The 25,625-nt window shown below is 48.7% G+C and overlaps 1 protein-coding gene across 1 annotated transcript; it reads right to left on the bottom strand.

Moving 5' to 3' along the window:
- Positions 1 to 5,468: 5,468 nt before the first annotated feature.
- Positions 5,469 to 11,842, bottom strand: LOC129384224 (uncharacterized). The gene is made up of 3 exons (XM_055069449.2): positions 11,346 to 11,842; positions 9,243 to 9,679; positions 5,469 to 6,633 (listed from the first exon to the last, which is right to left on the bottom strand). Exons 1-3 carry the CDS (start codon positions 11,355 to 11,357, stop codon positions 6,516 to 6,518), a joined length of 567 nt encoding a protein of 188 aa, XP_054925424.1. The 5' UTR covers positions 11,358 to 11,842; the 3' UTR covers positions 5,469 to 6,515.
- Between the last annotated feature and the right edge of the window lie 13,783 nt (positions 11,843 to 25,625).

Raw genomic sequence — 25,625 nt, 5'->3', positions numbered from 1 at the left:
AGAATTTGTGCGTGAGGAGGTGGCCCGTCAGTTGTCTCTCCTGCCGTTTGCTCAGCGTCAGGAGCTCCCACAACAGCAGCAACTGCAGCGACCAATCCCGTTGGCTCCCGTGCTTCGACACGTCATTCAAGAGCAGATTTCCGAGGCCATGCCGGTGCCCATTCAGCAGCAACCTGTCGCCGCGCCTCTTAGTTACGCTGAGGTAGTAAAGCGGCAGCAGCTTCAACAGCCCTCACCACCCCATGGTGTGTCGTATGCTGCAGCCCCGATTCAGCCGTCCGTGACATGGTCTGCTCCCATCCCTGCAAATCCCTGGCGAACGCGCGACAACCGGCCGATCTGTTTTGCGTGCGGTGGCCCTGGTCATATCGATTCTGCCGATTCTGCCGCCGTCGCGCGCCAGGATATTCAGACGCCCGTTCACCGAACTACATAGATCGTCCCCGCTCTCGTTATGAAGATCCGGGTCCCCAAACAAGCACGTCTTCACGTGACTATCCGCAACCCACGTCTCGTCGCTCACCTTCACCCCGTCGCCGCTCCTTGTCGCCCATGCGTCGTCGACCAGCCCCTGAAAATGAGGGAAACTAGCCTCCGCAGTTCGTGAGGCAAGAACTGCGCTGTCGAAATGCTCAAGTCCTCGAACTTTGCCGTCGAATATTGTCGAAGTTTTCGTAGAAGGCATCCGTGCATATGCTCTTGTCGATACCGGTGCTGCCGTTTCTGTTATAGACGCCACACTTTGCCGCAAGCTTCGGAAGGTGACCACGCCTCTTGAGATGATGCCCTTACGTACAGCGAATGGAGACCCTGTTCGGCCTATAGCTGCCTGCACTGCTCGACTTATTATAGCTAAAGAGCACTACATTGTCGAGCTTATCGTCCTTTCCTCTTGCTCGCACGACATTATACTTGGCTGGGACTTTCTATCGTATAATCACGCCGTTATTGATTGTGCCAGATCTGAACTTGAGCTCTTCCCCTTGTGTGACGAGTCCTACTACCCCGCTCATCAAGCCGCACACAAAATAGTCGTCACAGAAGACACAGAAATTCCGCCGACAGCAGCTGTTTTGCTCGCCGTATTCTGCAACAGCATATGTGATGAAGCTGCATTCTTTGAACCATCACGCCTTCTTCTAAATCGGAAGCCACTTCTTTTGCCTTATTCGACCCTCTCTATTTCGAATGGAACAAGCGCTCTCTGCCTCACAAATCCTCTTCCATATCCCATCAGACTGCTTAAAGGTGAATCCCTTGGATGCGTGCAACCCATTGATATCGGCCAAATTTTTTCCGTGCAGCAAGATTCAGCTCGACGCGACCTCGACGTCATCAGTGCTCTTACCCCTTCTGATGTTCCAGCTGCTGACCTATTCGATTCATCCATCGCAGACGGACTGTCCCCATTTGAACGCTCTGCTCTTCTCCAGCTGCTCTACCAGTTCCGCGACTCCTTCGATGTTGCCCAACGTGCCCTTGGCCGAACTTCTACCATTGTTCACAACATCGACACCGGCTCCAACTCGCCAGTGCGACAACGCCCTTACCGCGTCTCCACCGCGGAACGTCAAGTTATTACCGACCAGGTTGACGATATGCTTAAACGCGACGTTATTCGCCCTTCACAAAGCCCGTGGGCATCCCCTGTGGTTGTCGTTAAAAAAAAGGATGGATCGATTCGCTTCTGCGTGGATTACCGGCGCCTAAACAAGGTCACTCGAAAAGACGTGTACCCTTTCCCCAGAATTGACGATGCCCTTGATTGCCTACAAGGTGCCGAGTTTTTTTCGTCGTTAGATTTGCGTTCCGGGTATTGGCAGGTACCTTTAGCAGAGGCCGACCGTTCAAAGACAGCCTTCGTCACGCCTGACGGTCTATATGAATTCAATGTCATGCCCTTCGGCCTCTGCAATGCGCCTGCCACCTTCGAACGCATGATGGACTCGGTTCTGCGGGGTTTGAAGTGGCACATGTGTCTCTGCTATCTCGACGACATTGTTGTCTTTGCGCCAGATTTCGCAACCCATCTCGAACGCCTCAACCATGTCCTGACGTGTCTGAAAACCGCTCAGCTGCAACTAAATCTCAAGAAGTGCCGTTTTGCTGCGCGAAAACTTACAATTCTTGGTCACGTTGTATCAAAGGATGGTGTGCTTCCGGACCCAGCTAAATTACGTGCCGTGACTGACTTCCCCAAACCGACGACTCTAAAGCAGTTACGAAGCTTCAGTGGGTTATGTTCCTACTTTCGTCGGTTTGTGCGCAACTTCGCCTCTATAATTGCGCCTTTGACCCAACTACTAAGCAGCACCTCCAATATCTCGTCATGGTCTTCTGAGTGTGACCAAGCCTTCTCCACCCTTCGCCGTCTCCTGACGTCACCACCTATACTGCGCCACTACGATCCTACGGCCGAAACTGAGGTGCACACAGACGCCAGCGGTGTCGGCCTCGGTGCTGTCCTCGCGCAACGAAAGCCTGGGTTCGCAGAGTATGTCGTCGCATACGCCAGCAGAACGCTCACCAAGGCTGAATCAAACTATAGCGTCACCGAGAAAGAATGCTTGGCAATAGTCTGGGCGCTTGTCAAGTTCCGCCCTTACTTATATGGGCGCACGTTTGATGTAGTTACGGACCATCATGCATTATGTTGGTTGTCTTCGTTGAAGGATCCGTCAGGTCGCCTTGCCCGCTGGGCTCTTCGACTTCAAGAGTTTGACATCCGCGTTATATATCGTTCCGGACGCAAGCATGCCGATGCTGATGCACTGTCGCGGTCACCACTATCCACCGAAACTGCGTCCATATCCACTATAGCCCTTCCATTGTCAGCTCTTGACGTCGCCACCGTCTCCTCTGCACAGCGCCACGATCCCTGGATCGCTTCGCTTCTTGACGTTTTATCCGGGGCACCCACTCTTTCGACCACTCGAACTCTGCGACGCCAAGCTTCGCACTTCAGCATCCGTGATGGCCTCTTGTACCGGCGCAACTACTCGCCAGATGGTAGGAAGTGGCTCCTAGTTATCCCTCGAACGCTTCGCTCTACAATCTGCGCTTCCTTTCACTCCGACCCGCAGTGTGCTCACGGTGGTGTCTTCAAGACCTATGAACGCTTACGGAAAAGGTACTACTGGCGCGGAATGTTTCGCTTTGTCCGCAAGTTCATTCGCGGCTGCCACGAGTGTCAGCGACGAAAAAAACCACCGCATCCTGCCGCAGGTTCATTGCAGCCCCTTCCATGCCCAGAACGCCCATTCTACCGCGTTGGAATTGACCTTTATGGACCTTTACCTTTGACCACGGCCGGAAACCGATGGGCTATCATTGCTGTCGACCACCTTACACGATACGCCGAAACCGCTGCTCTCCCCACGGCGACAGCACAGGACGTCGCCTCTTTCATCCTCAGGCGTTTTGTGCTTCGGCATGGTCCTCCTCGCGAACTCCTCAGTGACCGTGGCCGCGTATTTCTCTCCGATGCAATTCAAGCACTTCTCCACCAGTGCAACATTGTACATCGGACGTGTACTGCCTACCACCCTCAGACGAACGGTCTCACCGAGCGGTTTAATCGGACTCTGGGCGACATGCTTGCGACACATGTTGCATCTGATCAATCAAACTGGGACCTGGTTCTCCCATTTGCGACATACGCGTATAACACCGCTACGCAAGTCACAACCGGGTTTTCCCCCTTCTTCCTTTTGTACGGTCGCCAGCCGACGCACACTATCGACACGTTGCTGCCATACGCACCAGATACCTCAGAGTGCACGCCCGTGTCAGCAGCGGCCCGTTACGCTGAAGATTGCCGACAACTAGCCAAGCGCTTTACTACAGCCGACCAACAACGCCAGAAAAACGCCCGCGATGATGATCACTCTCCGGCCGCAACATTCGCTCCTGGAGCACTTGTGTGGCTGCTTGTACCACCCTGCGCCCCTGGCTTGTCGTCCAAACTGCTCCCAAATTATCATGGTCCCTACCGCATCGTCGAGCGTACTTCCCCCGTAAACTATGTCATTGAGCCTCTTACGCTGCAAGGCGACCGTCGTCGACGTGGACGTGATGTTGTTCACGTAAACCGCCTCAAGCCGTACTTCGACCCTCTTGTACCCACCTGTTAGATCGCCAGGATGGCTCCACCTTTCTCGACGGGGGCAATTGTAATGAAGAAAGGAAGAGAATGGCATACCGATCATCATCAAGAGCGGGGGGCTCGAGACCGGCGTTCGAGCACCACCATCTTGCTCTCCGTGCTCACTGTTCCGAGCTACCGCCCGTTTGTTGGACTCGCTCAATAAACATCCTTACATTATGAACAGTACGATTCAAATGTTTATTACAGCAAACACAAAAATATTAGTCTGTCTTCTGGATATTTGTTTACGGCAAGATTATGTTACATTATTTAGAATTATATATTTGAGTGCAGTTGAAATTAAGACTATAAGCAGGAAAAAATACGCACGGTCAGATACTAGTAAATATTACGCGAAGATCATCGCACTAAAGAAGAGGCGCACAAACGCGACAATTGCCATTTCAATTGCTGAATCACTGCAATGCAAAGTGGAAAAAGAAAGAAAGGGGCAAAGAAAATAAGACAAGGCAACAAGAATGAAGCTCTGCGACCTACGATATGTTACAAGTTAAGATAGAATGAACTGTGTGTGAACCCACACATGATTTGTCTAGAAAATAAAATTCCTAGGCATAGCATAAGTACTACGAAATCATTGGATAAAGCTATGGGAAAGTACTGGAAAAAAAAATAAATGCACTAGTGAACTAGATAAGTGAGACGGCAAAATGTTCGAGGCGGAGCTGGAAAATTGTCTGGGATATATCCTTTGAATATCTTTCACAACGCGTGAGAACGGACACAATACGCAAGTTGAAATCTCGCGTGGTCTGCCCTCTGCGACCGCTTCCGCGTGTGAAGCATGGATGGATGGATGTTATGAGCGTCCGTTCTGGAATGGGGCGGTGGGTTGCAGCACCAAGTTATTGTTAATTTATTGCCTAGTGTCCTACACATGTTAAAAAAGAAAAAAAAATCCCACGATGAATTCCCATTTCCAATGTCTCTGAACCGCTATTGTGAACTTTGTTTTCGTACGCCTCTGTTGTTTGTCGTTTGCCTACTTGCACCAACCTTCCAGTTGTCTCTTACTAATGTCTATTGCGGACACGTTTACTTTCGTCCTGCTCTTGCTGAACCTAAGGGTTTCAAGGAAGCCAGTTGTGCCTAATCCATTGGTGTAGGTAGTTTGTAATGAGCCCTCGGCTGACAGCGCCATCCAGGGGCGGCCAGGTGCGGGCACCTCATTACACTCTTTTTTTTTTTTTTCTGGAGAGCGTACCAAATAGGAAGGCCGGAGCAAAACCTGCCAGCGCGCGCCATCTGGGAGGCCACGGTTACAACCACACGGAGAGAGCAGACAATGAGGCCAGGCAAAGCATTGGAAATATGAACTTTAATTGAAATGTAGAAGTAACAAGGAAAAATGCACACGAAAGTGTCTGTGAAAAATCACTAGCCGTAGGTTGGAGCCGCATCAGCACCTTCTGCATCAATAGAGCGGTGCTTTACCGTTGAGTTACCGCGGCGGTCGTCCTCTCATCCGCCTGTTCTTGGGTGTTTGTGTATGTATACTATATCGAGCCTTGGAAGCGTCGGCTAGAGGTTCTTGCGACCATGCCGCCGCCGTGGCCGTGGGCTGCATTGGCTAACACACCTAAGGCTGATCTAGTAAACATCCTTGCTGGCAAGGTAGTGTCATGGGTTATTAGACCTATGGCTAAGAAATCGTTCAGCCCTTAGTTTAGGAGTATGAGGAGTATGAAGCCGTTTAAGGAATCGTGTTAGGAGCACGAAAGAAACTGAGAGACAAATAACGCTGAAAATGCTGCAAAGCTCCGAATTTTATTGCGCTGTAAAAAAAGGTCGAATAAGGTCCACTGACTCAGGCAAAGAAGAACACGACAAAGCGCCCGTGTCGTGTTCTTCTTTGCCCAAGTCCTTGTCCGTTTAGCGCTGTTACTTTCCAAAACATGAATTACTACCAACTTGCCATGAGTTTCCCTTCTAATGAGGTCCACTTTTTGCGAAAAGAAAATCCGACAGGCGCCCTTTGAGTTTGCTTCCGCCCCATCCAAAAAATTTACGAAAAAGAAATACAGAGAACGCAGAACCCTATCTATAATATACAGGTCTAAAACTAACCTGTCAGTGGCCTCCCGGCCAGTTATGCTTTGGGACGTGCTTCTGCAACATTAACTAGATTCTCCACATGCGTACATTTATGCTCACAAATTTACCTTGTCTTTTCACACAGTGTTTGGACAACACGGCACACGCCAGGAAAATTCGGCCCGAGCAATTACAGAGTCGATGAATGTTTGTCGAAAGAAATGTTTGAGACAGCATGGAAGGACAGCACCACGTAGGACTGTACTTTGAGCGATGGCAGAGATGAAGCAAGCCAAGACGGTCGCGGCGATGGTTAGACGAGGAAGGTCCTCGTTCGCTGCACAAGGGTGGCGGGCCTGCTGTGGTGAACGGAGCTCCGGGAACCGCTCACCACGGGGGCGTGGTGGTAGTCGGTCTGGCGGTAAGGAAATCTGCGGAGGCACGTACCGCGCGAGTAGATGAACGTTTGAAACAACAGTTGATAAAATGCACGTTGCCGTACTTTCTACTGTTAGTATAACTTCAAGCGCGAGCAAGCTGAAAGCGAGAAAGCTTCGTTATTGTGTTTCCAGGTTCGCATGAATCCGTAACTGTGGCTAAATTCAAACTTTCACACTGCGCACTTTTGGTGCGCGCTACGCATAACGGCCGGCCGCGGAACGGTTGCACGTAGCACACTCCCTTGTAGTTACAACAAACATGTGCGTTCTGTCCTGTTCGTGTTTCAGTTTGCAATTATGGTACGTGTCATACGGCCAACGGTCTGCTAAGAGCGAACCTTTAAAGGTCCCCGAGGAGATTGCCGAATTGAATCCAAGGATCTTTGAATCTTCGTTAATGACTAGATTCCCTCCCAGTTATGGAACTTGAAATAGGACTTATTAAGGAACACGTTCCAGGATCTTATGCAGACCACGGTCCATGGTCAACAGAGAGGAACCGTATCAGCTGAAAATTCCCATGAACTTTGACAATTACAAAATTTTACCAGGCAATGCTTAGGTGCCTCGATAGTGTCTACACAGGGTCTACACATATATCAGTGACGTCTCATTTCGATACCAGTCAGTTCCAACAGCCCAAGGTGACACCGGGAGTTGGACCTCACTGAAGGGTACGGTAGCCTATGGGTGCTCGGTTACCGTACGGACACTGGGCTGCCGTGCAGATACTCGGCTACCGAACTGCGTACAGCAGTTTCATGCTGCCGCTCGCTTCAGCCATTTCACTTGTACCACGCCTCCTGTAACTAAGGTTGCGCGTGCTGCTACACTATAGGGTTGACAAAAGACGGAGACTGAAGGTGCGACGTTTACGGCGTCGTCTGTTGATTGAAGGCTGGATGTCGTACGCCAACTTTAGCTACTGTGTCAGAGTTTTAGATTGCTCGGTTACGCATTATACCCTTTTAGCAGTACCGTGTTACCTTTTTTTAGTAGTACCGTGTTACCGTAGACGGTGACAGCAGTAGCAACGCCGGTCCAACAACAACTTGTTAGAAACATTCTTGTGATCCTGGTTGTTCATCGCGGGAAAAAACAACGAGACTGCTTGTCAACGATTATGTGACCACCGGCGCTTTTATACATCGGCAACTAAGCAGAAAACAGTCCTACGTTCGCTCCAAAGGGCGCAACACTGATTGAAAGTGTTGGACAACAACACGAAGTAAACGTCGCAGTTTAAGCGGCCGCACAAATTTCAGTAAACACTCGCTTACTAATTAAACAATGACATGGCAGTATGATAAATTAAACTAAGCACATCGCGATAGTATGACAGGGTATCACCACATCGGGGACCTCGTGCAACGTCTGCCTTCCAGAACCACTCCAGCTCAAACTTGGTGAGAGCATCACTTGTAAGTGGACGAGATAAGCAAGAGACGTTTAGGGTAAATTGGTGGAAAAAATTGGCAGTAGTTTAGCTCGGCTAGGCAGGATACACGTAGCGAAAGCTAAGGCATAGCATGGTACATACAATATTCAAGGTAAATGTCACAGTTATGTGGATAAAAGTCTCAAAAATACAAACGATACTGTCACCTAATGACACAGTCTCTAGTCAGTGGGCGGTTCATTCATCGTGTAAATGCATTATCACGTATAGTCACAACAAAACAGTCAAAATTGTTGTGACTATACGTGATAATGCATTTACACGATGAATGTACCACCCGCTGACGTCATGGCCTTTCTGTGAAAACGTTACGTGATAAGTCCTTGTGCTTCTATGAAAAGATTATTTCATATGTAATCTTGAACCCTGTATGTTGTATGATGGAACCATTCAAGAGACAAGGAGTAGCCCGCGCCTTAACTTGTGCGTCAACATCTCCGTATATCATATCAATAAAAAAGGCGTAGCATGCTTAGCCTTGGTTGTTCTTGATTGCAAGTCCAGGTTAGTCTGGTTATCTAGCTATGTTGCGGCGTTTAGCGAGTCGTTCGGCGCGCTGTTCGTCTGCTTCCTGGGCGATTAGTTTCCTCTTCCTCTCGTTCTGATGTCGATTCCAGGCCTCCTCCTGCTTATCACAATTGTCGCCGTCCATACTGCCGCCTCAACTGTGGTTGCGGCGCACGCGAGCTCTCCTTTTCAATCCTCAGACATGTTATCGGGCATGCGACGCAGCTGGCGAAGCGAGCGGAGGCGAATGCAACGACGAGGAACGCAGTGTGACGTCATGTGCCTCTTCGGAGCACGGCCACGGTGAAATCGCAAGTTCGCGGCCAGTAATGCTTTCGCTTTAAAATGCGAGAAAGAGATGGCGCCAGAGTTGTCACACGCATAGGTAAGTTTACAGTGTAGGGATAGAGATTATAGTTTACACAGAGAATACAACGTAGAGATAGGCAAAACTCTACACTGCAATAGATGCTGTAAAATAACAGTTACTACAACAATAACAATATCGGTAAAAAGTTAGTTTCCCGTCTCCAACTTTAGGGGATCCTGCATTCAGCAAATGGGGGGGGGGGCGGCGTTGCGCTATAAGGGTTCCTAAAGCTTCCAATCGACCAGCTTACGCTACAGAACCTACCCGGTGAGCGGGTGGTGCTCGACCACGCTGGACTTGGGATGGGTCACCTTCGTCTGCGCGATGCTGTAGCCGTGCTCGTGGTGCGGCGTGTACACCAGCTCCTGCTGCTGGGCCACCACGGCCGGCCGCAACACGGCGTGCAGCACGGGTTCGGCGTGGTGGACGACGGCGTTCTGCACCACCGGCACCGCGTGGTGGACCACCGCGTGGGTCACGGGCTGGTGGTGCACCACGGCGCTCTCCACAACTCCCGGATGGTGGCGCACGACCGCGGTTCCCGGGTGGTGCTCGACGACGGTGCTGTGGTGCTCGGCGGCGCGGTAGGCTGCGGGCTGGATGACGGTGTGTTGCAGCGCCGACTGCACCACGGGCACGCTGAGGGTGTAGATGGGCACGGCCCGGACGCCGGCCGCGAGCAGGCAGCAGGCGATGAGAGCCTGCGCACGCGACGCATTCGTTTAGCTAAGTATGGTATATGGAAAACTAGCCACGTTCGTTTAGTTAAGTATGGTATATCGAAGACTTGCCACGTTCGTTTAGTTAAGCATAGTATATGGAAGACTTGCCACGTTCGTTTAGTTAAGTATAGTATATGGAAGACTTGTTACGTTCGTTTAGTTAAGTATAGCATATGGAAGACTTGCCACGTTCGTTTAGTGAAGTATAGCATATGGAAGACTTGCCACGTTCGTTTAGTTAAGTATAGCATATAGAAGACTTGCCACGTTCGTTTAGTTAAGTATAGCATATGGAAGACTTGCCACGTTCGTTTAGTTAAGTATAGTATATGGAAGACTTGCCACGTTCGTTTAGTTAAGTATAGTATATGGAAGACTTGCCACGTTCGTTTAGTTAAGTATAGTATATGGAAGACTTGCCACTGCATAGCTCACTGGCTGTGGCACTTTGCCGCGGAACGTGAGGTTGGAGGATTGGCTTCCAAGAGAGTTTGCTGTTGGGCTAAGTCGCTATACATGATTGCTACGAACAAAAGAAAGTAACGCAAGAAGCGGTACAAGAAAAAGAGGCAAACACGAAAGCCGCTGTGGCGGAATTTCAGTGCAGACGGAAGGCAAGAACGCTTGTGTCTCACGCTTTGTGGGCATGTTAAAGAACCTCAGGAGGTCGTCATTCATTCATTCGTTCGTTCTTTCGTTCGTTAGTTCGTGCGTTCGTTCGTTCGTTCGTTCGTTCGTTCGTTCGTTCGTTATTTTCAGCTCGCAGAGAGAACTCGTTTTTCTCTTAAGGAACCAGGACGCCTCTGTATGCAGGCAAATCTGCTGCGCGTGTTCTTTTGCACCTGCATGTTCCTGGGCCACTATTTTTCCTTGCTCTCGCCTCGCTTTCAGAAATGCGCTGAAGGACACTTGGCCTTCGATCAGTTCCTTCTTTTAAACACAGGGCAGGACAGAGACAAGAGAAAGCTTTTTCACAGTAGTTTCTTTCACCTATATAGCTGACACATACTGAACTGCGAAGTGTTTTCAAGAATGCAGATGCGTGCAATAAATTCAAAGGAAAACTGTCGGATTCTACGTGCGAAAACGGCGATCGGATATGAGACATGCCGTAGTGTTGGGAGGGCGAGTAAAATTTCACCACCTGGGTTTCTTCAACTTGGACGTAAATCTAAGTGCGCGATCGTTTTTACGTTCGGTCCACATGGAAACACGGTAGTCGTGGCCGGGACCGAACCTGCGGCTTCGAACTCAGCAGCCCAACGCAATAGCCTGTGTCGGGTGCAAACGCTAGTCTGAGCATTCCTGCTTTACTCCATATCTCCTCCGTATCTGGAACAACCACATTTACCTTTCCTTTCTGACGTACCGTGATATCTTCTTTTGCGTTCTCACATCATTAATTTAGGCCCGAGAACGAAGCATTATGTTTCCCTCGATGGGCAATGAAAACACGTGTCCCACACGACTAATGACACGCAGGACAAAACCTGCACAGGGAACGAGCATAAGTGCATTCTGCCCGGCACAGCCGCATTCGTGGCGCTTCGTCCGCGCTCAACGTGAGCCGTTTACGCCCCTTCAACAGGGCCTAATATGTGTTGGTTCCGGTTGAAAATTTTTGAGAATGGACCGACAAACTTACGAAAGTTCGCATGGTTCCTTCTTCACGGCTTCCTCGGAAGGGGGCAGGAGACGGAATGTCGCGCAGTCCTTGGCCCAAGATCGACGGTGCGAACGCGCGTGTCTGTTGCCAAAAGGTGACACCGTTTCTTTTATACCCGGGCCGCCGCCGTACCACGCGGCAAATGAGCGCGTTCGCCTTGTAACGAGTAGAGACAAATATTCCGCCTCCCTCCTAGCCCTTTCCGATTTCATTTAGGGTTGTTTTTTTTGTCTTAGATTCTTTCTCGCGTGTAACGTACATGTAGTTGAACAGTGTGAGTGGACGAGAGTGTGTGAACATGCGTGAGTGCCGTTGCGAGTGAGTGGACGCGGTACATCGCTGTTTTGTCGATACGATCTCCAGGAAGGAACTGGCTCACTCCCGCTGTTCGCGACCTTCCCCCGTCCCCGCTTCCTTTCGCTTTCGCGTCGCTTATCCGACCGTTGATTAACAACCTCCGATTCCCATTCACACCACCCGACACCTCTTTCGATAGGAACAGGTTCGCACTGACATGTGTAGTACGTTGCGGTGGAGTCCCTTCACGGTCCAAGAAAGATTTGCACACTTTTCGGGGGAGGAGAGGGAGCGAGGGAGGGGAGGGAGCTGTACCCTTGTCCCACGACGATAATCTTTGCATATCTCGTGAAATATTCCCTGCTTCAACGTTGCGATCCCGGCACCGTTGGGTCACGAACGCGCTGCATGCATTGGCGTGACTTTGCGTTCCTGACGGCAAAGTTAAGAGCGCACAGTGTTTAAGGAGAGGACGCACGAAATAGATGGCGATTATTGTGGGGGTGCAAGGTTGGACACTAAAGGGCACGAAATGTTTTATGAGTGCAGACACGCTACGAGCTGTGGCGTCATGAAGAAGCGGCGCCGCCGCCGTCGTCAGCAACTCATTCAGGCAGCGTTGACGAACGAACGAACGAACGAACGAACGAACGAACGAACGAACGAACGAACGAACGAACGAACGAACGAACGAACGAACGAACGAACGAACGAACGAACGAACGAACGAACGAACGAACGAACGAACGAACGAACGAACGAACGAACGAACGAACGAACGAACGAACGAACGAACGAACGAACGAACGAACGAACGAACGAACGAACGAACGAACGAACGAACGAACGAACGAACGAACGAACGAACGAACGAACGAACGAACGAACGAACGAACGAACGAACGAACGAACGAACGAACGAACGAACGAACGAACGAACGAACGAACGAACGAACGAACGAACGAACGAACGAACGAACGAACGAACGAACGAACGAACGAACGAACGAACGAACGAACGAACGAACGAACGAACGAACGAACGAACGAACGAACGAACGAACGAACGAACGAACGAACGAACGAACGAACGAACGAACGAACGAACGAACGAACGAACGAACGAACGAACGAACGAACGAACGAACGAACGAACGAACGAACGAACGAACGAACGAACGAACGAACGAACGAACGAACGAACGAACGAACGAACGAACGAACGAACGAACGAACGAACGAACGAACGAACGAACGAACGAACGAACGAACGAACGAACGAACGAACGAACGAACGAACGAACGAACGAACGAACGAACGAACGAACGAACGAACGAACGAACGAACGAACGAACGAACGAACGAACGAACGAACGAACGAACGAACGAACGAACGAACGAACGAACGAACGAACGAACGAACGAACGAACGAACGAACGAACGAACGAACGAACGAACGAACGAACGAACGAACGAACGAACGAACGAACGAACGAACGAACGAACGAACGAACGAACGAACGAACGAACGAACGAACGAACGAACGAACGAACGAACGAACGAACGAACGAACGAACGAACGAACGAACGAACGAACGAACGAACGAACGAACGAACGAACGAACGAACGAACGAACGAACGAACGAACGAACGAACGAACGAACGAACGAACGAACGAACGAACGAACGAACGAACGAACGAACGAACGAACGAACGAACGAACGAACGAACGAACGAACGAACGAACGAACGAACGAACGAACGAACGAACGAACGAACGAACGAACGAACGAACGAACGAACGAACGAACGAACGAACGAACGAACGAACGAACGAACGAACGAACGAACGAACGAACGAACGAACGAACGAACGAACGAACGAACGAACGAACGAACGAACGAACGAACGAACGAACGAACGAACGAACGAACGAACGAACGAACGAACGAACGAACGAACGAACGAACGAACGAACGAACGAACGAACGAACGAACGAACGAACGAACGAACGAACGAACGAACGAACGAACGAACGAACGAACGAACGAACGAACGAACGAACGAACGAACGAACGAACGAACGAACGAACGAACGAACGAACGAACGAACGAACGAACGAACGAACGAACGAACGAACGAACGAACGAACGAACGAACGAACGAACGAACGAACGAACGAACGAACGAACGAACGAACGAACGAACGAACGAACGAACGAACGAACGAACGAACGAACGAACGAACGAACGAACGAACGAACGAACGAACGAACGAACGAACGAACGAACGAACGAACGAACGAACGAACGAACGAACGAACGAACGAACGAACGAACGAACGAACGAACGAACGAACGAACGAACGAACGAACGAACGAACGAACGAACGAACGAACGAACGAACGAACGAACGAACGAACGAACGAACGAACGAACGAACGAACGAACGAACGAACGAACGAACGAACGAACGAACGAACGAACGGACGAACGGACGAACGGACGAACGGACGAACGAACGGACGAACGGACGGACGGACGGACGGACGGACATTTTATTGCAGCGAAGCTGTTAGCCTCTAGTTGGTCGGGATTTTTCGCGGTGCGTCCTCAGGAGAAAAAAATAGCTTCAGCGAAAAAAAAAAAGAAATTTCAGTGATTGAAGCGAACAGTGCATACCTTCTTTGTTATCACGCGTACGACGCACAACACAACATTCGTTTCAATAAAGAGCAAGCACAAAACAAGCACCCAAACCATATCATTGGTGGCACGGTGCTACTAATAAAAATGCGAAGCACATGGCACTCCCCGCATGCGTTTCCAGGTGAAGGTTACTGTTGCACAAGCTGCCTCGGCGACGGCAGCTTGCGACGGGGAGAGTGACGGCGCTGGCCTTTCGTATATACTTATTTCATTGGTGTTGCGGCACCGCTATGGCTAGGCAATGCATACTTAAGACCCTCGAGGAGCAGCGTGAATGCGAGGAGCGGCCAATTAAGAGAAAAGAAACGACCGCACGACCAGCGGCGTCGTGTTGCCAAAGTTACCATTACTCCCATTACTAAAATTACTCCAAAGCAATAAAGAATTGCGTACCCCCCTCAGCAGTTGGGTGGTTTTGAACAGCTTCGCTCGCTGGACATCCGCTTTCGCAGGGCCGGGATGGCGATTTTCTTTTTATCGAGGGAAACAGGGCTTTACGGAGTAAAAAATGCATATTGCAGCCTGACAGATAAGGTTCGGCGGCGAGGGCCAAGAAGCTTGCAGCCACTGGCAATATCAAAATTTGAAAAACAAATATTGCCACCACCACCACCACGACAACAGTCGTCATCATCATCATAATTAGCAGCAGTAGTAACCTATTTTAATGTCCACTGCAGGACAAAGACCTCTCCCAGTGATCTCCAATTACCCCTGCATTACGCGAGCTGATTCCAACTTGCGCCTGCGGATTTCCTAGTTTCATCATCCCATCTAATTTTCTGCCGTCCTCGACTGAGCTTCCCTTCTTTTGGCACCAATTCTAATACTAATGGTCGATCGGTCATCTGCCCTACGCATCACATGGCCTGCCCTGCTTCATTTTTTTTCCTCTTAGTATCAACTGTAAAATATAGGATAGCCCCGTTCGTTCTCTGATCCACACCTCTGATGATGTTCGTGGATCAGAGAAGTACAGACATAGCAAGCATCAAAAAAAAAAAAAAGAGAAAAGGAGGAAAATGGACGTTCACGCGAGCAAATACAACGCATCGATTGTAAGTACAAGAGTAAGAAGAAGGAAGAAAATGGCTAAGACAGCGCATGTTCCCAATTGTTCTCAAGCAATGGCGTTTATCCAGTGTAGAGGGCAGGGGGTCTATTCCTCTCGCTGATTTCATAGCGAGGGTCTCTAACTTTTTAGCAGCATTGATGGCATGAAATAGCGTAGGAAGGTGTATTGGAACGCTTGTAGGGGGGGAGGGGGGAGGGTTCCATAAGCTCACGCATACTACACCACGTCTGCAAGTAACGAGACGTTCCCGATCCGCTGCCACGACTGTTAGTGGTGCCTGCTAACACTCCTCACGGCTGATCTTTCGCATATGTATACACAAATACCCAAGAAAAAAGATGGAGAGATGGCTGTCGTGGCGGCTTTATTGGTAAAGCTGCGCACACGCTATTTGAAAGATGTGGGTTCAGATCCCAACGGCGGCCAGTTGATGTCAATTCCTTTTCGACATGACACATACCCGCGAAGGAGATTGGCCGCAGAAATGAGAAATCAAGGGAGGTTAGTTATAAGAAAAATATATAAAATATAATGAACTGAATATATTAAAAAAGTAAGATGATAAACCTATTTAATGGAACATGTAGCAAACTTTCTAAAAAACAAGAAAGAATAACGAGTGAAAGAACGTGGGACACAATCTCCGCTGGTCGCAGCATGGGTACAATTTGCGGGATGTGCCCTTCGGAGGTGCTGCAAACTCCGCTGCGCATGCGGAGTTAGCAATACTAACGTTATCGTCTGCTTGTCCTCGAGCGCGCCGGTCTCGTCACGGTCTGCACGAAATCGAGAGTTAGATACTAGATACAGAGACGTCACTTCGACGAAAGATACTGCCCAAGCTCGCTAGCAAGACACGGGTGCGCAGACATGTCCAGACCTACAACAACCGTCACAACCCGAGGGCGTTATCGTATACGCATACGATATTCGAGTGGTCGCCTCCGTGCTCGGCGTTCGAGCCGACAGTTTCGGAGTCAATGTCGACGCAAGCGGAGGATTAGAGCGGAGAACGGTGGGGACCGGACACGGAGGCAACTTCGAATGCACAAAAGAGGCTCCGCCAGCTGCGCAAAGGCAAAAAAGAAAAGAATGAAAGGAAGAAACCTTCGTGTCACGTTAGCGATCTTTGCCAGATTTCGCGCGCTCCCGTCTCCAAGTGAGAGCGCCTTGGAGTCCTCTTTGCCAGGGGAGAGCGACACGAATTTGCCAACCGAATATATACGTTGAGCGGCCGATTTAGACCACCCGAATGTGCGCTAGCTGCTCAGAACGCTCGAAAAGGACCACCCGAATATACACAGTTAGCGGTGCTATGTTGTTTTCTAAATTTCTTTTTCTGTTTTGTGTGTGTGTGTTTGTTTGTGTGTGTAATACGTAAGCCTCAGCAAAACACCTACTCCGCACCCTTCAATTTTGTGACTTGCGAGGGTGCAAATGTCTATTTAGCTGATGCACCCACATTTATTACGGCGTTGCAACGCTATTTGCGCCAGCCATGAGAAAAAGCCGACATTGCAGTCGTGGCGGTTCTTGATCAGTCGTTCAAAGCTAATAGGCATGAATGCTGCTGGACGATATGTCGCTAGCGAAATGTCGCAAGCGAAGGGGTTTGGGGTAAGCACCATCCGGTTAGCGCACAAAATTGCTTGCGCGTTTGTGTTTTTTACGGGAAAACAGCCCAGCGGCCCAACGTTCTTCAGCGCGCGCGACAATTCCTCCAGCTAAAACAAACTTCAGTCCTACGGCCGTCTGAAGTTGCTGCACTGGCCGAGCTGTATTTTCTTTTTTCTTTTAGCTTGCTTAAAGCTGGAGTTAGAGCGCGTGACCTGGCAGTCTTTTTTTTACGTATTACGTAAGACACCGCTTTACCACCGTTGCCTCCTGCTTGCGTTTTTAAGCAAGGTTGCCCCCCCCCCCCCCCCTCTTTCTCGATCCGGGTCCGATAATAAACTGCCTCATTACTCCCCGAGTAAATCCCGCCAGCTCCAATTGAAGCAATTTGTCTCCGAATCGTATAAAAACGCCGTAATTCTCTCCGTAGGAGCTCGAAGGAAACCCAAGCTTTATAGCAGCGCCAGCAGCCGTGTAACCGGCCCGAACGCCCGTCATGAACTTGCGCATTCAAGCCAATTTGCAATCGCCGCTGGGAGTGTTCCGAGAAGCACCCCGCATGTAAATCGCCAGGGAATCTCGCGAACCTTCGGTAAACAATATTTATTGCCGCTCGCTTCGTACCGTTACAGGCTATCGGCTCTTCTTCCACGTAAAGAAAAGCTGAACAGAACGTGTCTCGTACTTTTGTTGAAGCGCGCAAGGACGAAGGCTTAGGCTTTTGATGCACGAGACGAGCGCTGATTCTCATTTGAAAATCTTATCGAGAAAGATCGTATATGAGGTCTGTTAGAAAAGTCTCCGACCTTTGGCCGAAGAAAAAAAAAAAAGAACTGCCATAACTGGAGCGTTGGAAACCAAATCGTCTCCTTGGGACTCCACCCACTTCTCCCAGTGGTGCTGCCATTGTTCGAAGCATACCGAGAAGGCCTCTTTCGGAATGGAGTTTAGTTCAGCTGTCGTTGCAGCCATAATGTCCTCTCTTGTGTAAAATCGCGCTCGCTCCTTTCAATGGCCTCTTGATCTTGGGAAACAGCCAGAAGTCGCAGGGGGCCATATCAGGAGAGTAAGGAGCCTGTTGAACTACAGGAGTATGGTTTTTCGCCAAGAAAGTCTGAATCAAGTGCGAGGAATGTGCAGGAGCATTGTCGTGATGGATGCGCCAATTTCCTGTTGACCACAACTCCGGTCTCTTGCGCCGCACAGCATCACGTAGGCGACGGAGGACATCCCTGTAGTACTCTTTGGCGATTGTTTGACCCTGTGGTGTGTACTCATGGTGTACCACACCGCGGGAGTCAAAGAAAGCAGTCAGCATCACTTTGACGTTGCTGCGCACTTGGCGGGCCTTCTTTGGTCTTGGTGACGTGGAATGCTTCCACTGTGACGACTTGGATTTGGTTTCTGGGTCGTGCCCGTACATGGTGTTCATGAAGTCGGGGTCACTGTTTGTGGAATCCAGCATGTCCTTTGGGACTTCAACACGAAGTTGCTTTTGCTCCACCGTGAGCAGGTTCGGCACGAATTTCGCCGCAACTCTCTTCATGGCCAAATCTTCGGTCATAATGGAATGTGCAGAAAAAGTGCTGATGCCCACCTTTTCTGCGATTTCTCTGATAGTCACACGACGGTCCCGCATCACCACAGCGTTCACTTCGGCATTGGCCTGGTTATTTCGGCATGTTGATGGCCAACCGGAGCGTGCCTCGCTCTCCACCGATGTGCGGCCGTCTTTAAACCGGTTGTGCCACTCCTTAATCTGTGTAATGCTCATGGCATCGTCACCGAAAGCCGTCTGAATCTTCCGAATGGTTTCCACTTGACTGTCGCCAAGTTTCTGGCAAAATTTGATGCAGTAGCGCTGCTCCAGTCACTCCGCCATTTTCCTTGCAATACAAAACCGACGAGAGCACTCCGCACTGCCTCACTCAAACGCTGCGTCCCAGCGACTAACGCTGTCGGCAGGCGGGGAAAAATTCGCGCATGCGCACGAAGGTTCAAGGTCGGCTGATGCAAGCGCGCTTGTTTCATACACATAAGGTGTTCGTAAAAAAATAAGAGCGGATACTTTTCTAACGGACCTGGTATAAACGATTTCAACGCACGAAGAATCTAGTCCACGTCTTCGTCCTTTAGCGCTGCTATAAAAGTATGTAACCGTAACAACTTGCCCAGCTATCAATCGCATTACAGAACGTGTCTCGTTCAACTAAGGTAGTCCTAATGTATTCTCCTTTGGTTTAGGGGAAAAAAAAAGCATGACGTACGGGCGGCCATCAAACGTTACGGAACATGGGCTCCACGAGGAATGAGAGAGAGAGAGAAATGGGGTGGAAAGGTAGGCAGGTTAACTGGAAGAGCTGGTTTGCTATCCTGCACTGGGGAAAGGTAAAATGAAAGGAAAGAAGGAAACAATACAGGAGAGATAAAGCAAACGCGCCAAATCAAAAACAAACAGACAAGGCGAGGTGATAACTGTGGGAACTATATCTTCTCTAATAGGCCACTTCAACAAATGTGGATTTCTGCAATGTTAAATGTGTGATGACATAATATTTCGGGTTTTTAACTTTCTTTTGCGATCAATCAAGGTCCCGCACCTCGAAACCTCAGAAAAGATACCGGCTAGCCTCAGAGCGGCTGAAATAACTACAAAAGCGTCTCTGCGAACTGTCTTGGTTTAATTTCCTGGTAGATGTAGGGGCCGTGAGTCATCGCACAGAAGGTTGTTCACGTGGGAAAAGCACATCGAGACTTTTCGGCACTTGCTCCGGCACATCCTGTCGTCTGCTATGCGGTCACTCATCGTGTTACGCAGTGTAGGAACATAGCAGACGGCCCAGCGAGCCTCAGAGAGTGGCAAAACGTTGCGATATCCTGCTCACACGTGACTACCTTCGGTATCATGACGTCAGTTAAGGCATGAAGATGCCAATCTAACGGATTCATGTGTAGGTCGCGAAGGCTACTAAACACTGAAACTGTATTCGAGGTGATGTGTGCTTCACGCCAATTAAGCTTTCTTTTTGCTAATCCCGTGTCCTGGAAACTTTTCAGTTAGTTTTTATTTATACATCAAAGGTTCCAATCGGAGCATTGAGTGATGGTGGTGTAAATACAACGAAATTACATAGAGCATAAACAGGAACAAAGGAACGTTATTAATGACTGCGAAAACATTTTATAGAACACTGAATACATAACTTTTCAAGAAGTGAGAGCACAAATTCTCGCGGAATGTCTCACGACTAATGATGGAAAGAAGGCTTCTGTGTCCAACTGTACCAGGCATGCCTACGTCATCAGGCCGAACTCAACAGTTTGCTGCAAACTCGTTTGTGTCATTGAGTTCATCATTTTCCTGAAGCGGGTGACGGAAATGTCACTAAGCAATTTCCTTTTGCGAATCGAACTGAGACCTGGTTCAGCATTTTCGAAAACACTATTGAAACTTGATAGAATTTCCTACAAAAATTAGTACTGGGAACTCTGGCACTGATGCCTGTGGGAACTTGCAAGAGTTCAGCCAGCAAATGAACGATGGTTAATACAAGCATACGCCTCAACTCTAACTCCATTCCTGTGGCTTGAAAGGGCTTTGTGACATAACAATTTTATCCCGTCCGAAAACATGTTTTGTTACAAGCGCACAAATTCGCGATGATGGCACACGTAGGAATTGTCTAATTGTCTTGCCACACCTACAAAACTACAAGCTCTTGACGATTCAGAAAGATAACGTATAATAAATAACGTCACAAGAACGTCTGAAGTCACAAGCCAGAAAATCAGACAAATCCATCATTGCCAGAAAAACCACAATTGCCTTAACAGCTGTACAATCGCCGCGGTAGAGTTAACTCTAGTATTTTTGTAGGAAACCTTATTCGAAATTTTGGCATCGCATTGTTTTTCATGGTACGTGTCCTGTACCAAAGCAAGAGGGAGAGAAAAAAAACCCGTTGTCCTGAGGTCGTGTGAAGCGTAACTTGTCAGAAACAAATCTGGCAGCCCTGTTTTGTATTTTTTTCACGAAGTTCGAAAAGCGCGGTGTGCAGCCAGACCTAACACAACACGCTATGTCCACCGGGATTAGCGTACCTATATGTGCCAAACTTACGCATGTGTTTGCCGCGCGCAGCAATTTGGAGGTTCAAAGTGTTATTCATTCGTTCGGTCGTCAAGCCGTTGGCTTGAGTTGAAGCGCGACACGCAAAAAATGGGCACGCATTTGACCAAAGCTGTTAATGGCATGACAATGTCTACATGACGGGAACGACATCGATGAAGACGACGGCATTACGACCACATTTCGATGATTGGCACATAGGAAGGCGACGCGTAGGCGTCTTTGAAGGCATCGGGAAGTTGGGGCCTTATGGTTGCACCTTTAGCACTCATTAGATTAAGGTATCGAAAGAGTCACTGAGGTCTGTAGCATATTGCAGTGCTAAGCAGTTGTGAACTAGATATCGGGTCATCCTTGTGACGCCACGGCTGTACCGTCAAGCCTCGGAAACGAAAATAAGGCGTGGGATGAATTTGCCTGCTTTCAGGGTCAGGAAGCGACAACGGCACGCAGTGAAGTTACATGTTCATCATTGCTTATATAAACATTTGTTTGGAAGTATGACTGGGGCTGCTAGACCACATACATTGCAGGGCAGCTGCACAAAGAATTTTTTGACACGGGGCTACTGAGTCTGTGTTTTTTGTTTTCTAACATTGCATTGTTCAATTATTAAATAACAGGTATATCACAGTGAGGAAGAGACGTGTCAGTATAGTCAAGCGTAGTTGCTTCCATAAAAACACTGCTCGCGCTCATTTCCAGCTTATCCTCGAAGCTCCAAGCCTCGACAAAAGTTCAGCGCCACGCCGCATAGTCCCGTCGTCCTTGGCGGCGGCGCATCTGACTCTCTCGCTATTTATATAACCGCGACATCATCTTCTGGCTCCCGCGTGTCAAGCCGTGTCAGTAACACCGTCATCCCACTCGGGGTGTCTCTATGGGGTTAAGAAAATAAGCTCTCACGGCGGGGTTGTCTCGCGAGGCATCCGTGGAGCTCTCGGGCATATCGCGCCTACATATCGGCGCGTACGATGCGAGCGAGCGTTCGTGCCGCTGTCGTCGATACCATTTGTACCGAGGTTTATGAAGGAGCGTGCCCAGAATCGACGATGCGGCGAGCGGCGCAATCGAAAACCCGTCCTTCGGGGGAGGGGGAAGGGGGGAGGGTGTCAGCTGCGTGGTGATCCGCTCGGACCCCCCTGCTCACCACCGTGCCGGGCGGGTGATCTGCTTTCTCCGGTCCCGATCAGGCGAACAACTCGTCAAGATTTGGAGACGCAGACTTGCTTGCATTTTTTCACACGTCTGCTAGCGTTTTCTTTCTCTGTTGGTACATCGTCTGCTCGCGCGCTTATCTATGCACATGTGTGTGTGTGTGCGTGCCCGGCGTGTGTTCTCGTCGGCTGTGCCTGTTTGCAGCGTGCTCTTTTCTTTCTTCTCCGCAGCGATAGCGAAGTGGCTGTGGGGTTGCACTGTTGAGCGGCAAGCTGGGGTTACGATTTCCGCTTGTGATGGCGATGGGGGCGGATTGGATTGGATTATGATGGGAGCGGAACGCGAAAACGCTGCTGTACCGTACGTGCATAACCCGAACTGATGAAGATAAAGTCACTGTGGACTTTCGGCAGGATAAACCCCATAATTTATTATTGCGATAGCAGTTAGATGGACACTCCAGGCGAATTATCGCGGTTGCCACAACGCTCTGAATACATCTATGTACATGCATTTATTATTTTATTTTATTTGTTCAGTACCTGCATCGCCAATAAGGTATTGTAGCAGAGGGGATTTCATTCTAAGTAGAAAAGTTTATAGAAGGTTATTTATGTGCACAAAGCGTGGCAACAAGCATCAACAGATGTAATTAGTACAACATCAGGTGCAAGAAGATTTCAGGCTCATGCTATCTGAATGAAAGAAAAAAATACCGCAAAACTCCACCTTTAGAAGCAAGTTCCTTGATTTTCAAAGGGTGATCCTTTCTTTGGTATACATACGAAGGTGGTTTCATGCATTTCTCTCGCCTAATACCAGTATGGGATTGATATAGGCTATAAAAGAATTTGAAACGCAGGTTTCTTCTATGAGTCTTTAGATCCGGCTATTGAAGAGTATGTTTAGCCTCTGTCATGCTGAATTCCCTGTCATAGTTTCCAGAAACAAATCTGGCAGCCCTGTTTTGTATTTTTTTCAAGTTTGTTAATTAATTCCGTGGTGTAGAGGTCCCAACATACGCATGCGTATTCGAGCGTTGATCGTACATGTGTGAAATACAATTGTTGTTTCAGACCATTGGGTAGAGGACTGAAATTACACCTCAAGAAAGGGAGCAACGACGTCTCTGTGCGTTAAATGAATTATGTGCCTAGTCCATCGTAAGTCCGAGGTGAAAAAATGCCTAAATATTTGAATCCCTTTGCAGTGACTAAACTAGCCTCAGGTATTCGACACGTGTGCCCTTGGTAGGAGCGCTGTCTTGTATAGGTGACGTGTATACCTTTGCTCACATTTAACGACACCTTCCAATGTGCAGCGCATCATCTTGCCAGAATATCGAAATCATTCTGCAAAGCTACGTACTCACTATGATCGTTACTGATTCTGCATAAGATACAGTCATCGGCAAACATTCGGAACGATGGCGTGGTGTTATCTGTAACGTCATTAAGGGGCATACGCCTGTCTACGTTGTAATGCGAGATAAATACTATGCTAGTCTACCATCATTAATGTTCAGAAAACGCATTATGCTCTTGAGTGCCTTATCCTCATAGTTTTCAAGAATTGCAACAGCGCAGACAAACAACATGAAGAATTTCATTCACGGCAGACGCTTTTTATCTTAAATCTTCTGGGACTATTAAAAAGCTAAAAAATAATTTTAGTGCTCATAAACTGAAAGCAATCGAATTTTACTGGCGCCGCTCTTTACTGACAACGCCGTGGCACTTGTGCGATTGCCTTAGAGCTGTTATTGCCGGCCTTACATATCGTGGTAAAGCTTTAGAGGGGGCCAGAAATTTTGGCGCACCCGCGTATAGTTCGAACACCGTCAAAGGACTTCAAACACGGCGCTAAAGCTTGCTATCCTTGTCGGTGCTGCGTGTTTCCTGTGAAACTGACACCTTTTAAGCATTTGTCTTTTTTTCATTTCCTTCCGTCTTTCTTTTAGCCCACATTTTTTTTTTTTGCGTCCGTACGTTCGTATACATACAGGGTGTTTCAGCGAACACTTTCAAAAATCTTTAAAAGTTGCCTGTGGCAGATATTGCAATTTCAACTCATGAGCTGGTCTACTCGAAGCGGCGGACAATACTTGCACAAGAAATTGAGATGCAAAATCGGCTAATTCAAAAACATTCACTAATTAACTTCTTAACTAATTACATTATGGCCCTTATTGCAATTTACAAATTCTAGCAGTGGACGTCGCAAGGCGGATCCACTTGGAACGAATTTTCAAGACGACACCAGTTTCGAGATAAAAATTCCCGAAATTTGCGGAGAAATGCATTGGCGTTCCAGTTAATTTGTTACCAAAACGTCGTTTCACGCACTGAACCACACAAATAACTGGAACGCCAATGCACTTCTCCGCAAAGTTCGGGAATTTTTATCTCGAAACTGGTGTCGTCTTGAAAATTCGTTCCAAGAGGATCCGCCTTGAGAAGTTCACTGCTAGAATTTGTACATTGCAATATTGGTCACAAGATAATTAGCTACAAAGTTAATTAGTGAATTCGTGGTCATTTCGATTTTGCATTTCAATTCTGCGTGTAAGTAGTGTCCGCTGCTTCGAGTTGACCTGCTCATAAACTAGAATTCAGCTATTTGCCACAGGCAACTTTTAAAATTTTGAAAGTGTTCGCTGAAACACCCTGCATATATATGTGTGTGGAATCTGTGTTGTTTTGGGCACGGCTTGTTTTCAGTGTTCTTTATTTTTTTTTCTGTTGCAGCCCATTTCTTTATTTCGAGCGCATACGCGCCTATACATGCATATATGTGTGTCCTGTCTCTCTTCTCGTCGACTGGTCCTGTTCCAAGTGACCTTCATGTGTTTTTTTTTTTGCTCCTTACATGTATATAAACTCGTCCAGTAGCGTTGAAGTTGCCGAGCAGCGCTCTTTCTCGTCTTCTTTTTTTTTTTAAGTTTTAGATTGTGTTCGGATCGCCTAATGGATCAGCTCTCGTCTGGCCCAGGAATTCTCGATTTCGTGCAATGCTCCGGTCGCTCTTACATGCATCGTCTGATCAGAAATGCTGTGCTACTAGTGTCAGGACATCAAGCATGACGCAGACGGTACGTCGTACAAACTGCGTCACGCCTACATAATCCAGCAGGCTATGCGATGCCGACGTGGAAAGAATATTTTTTGGTGTCCTTGGTTGCAGTTTTGAGTTGTCGACAAGAAATCTTGTAGCAGCATCGACATTTGGGCGAGTTGGTACTGCTTGAACATCTTGAAGGGGCAGCGCA

The sequence above is a fragment of the Dermacentor andersoni genome, chromosome 8 (assembly GCF_023375885.2).
Source record: "Dermacentor andersoni chromosome 8, qqDerAnde1_hic_scaffold, whole genome shotgun sequence".
Lineage (NCBI taxonomy): Eukaryota > Metazoa > Arthropoda > Arachnida > Ixodida > Ixodidae > Dermacentor > Dermacentor andersoni.
Note: the sequence above shows the minus strand (reverse complement) of the source record. Positions and strands in the feature narration are given on the sequence as shown.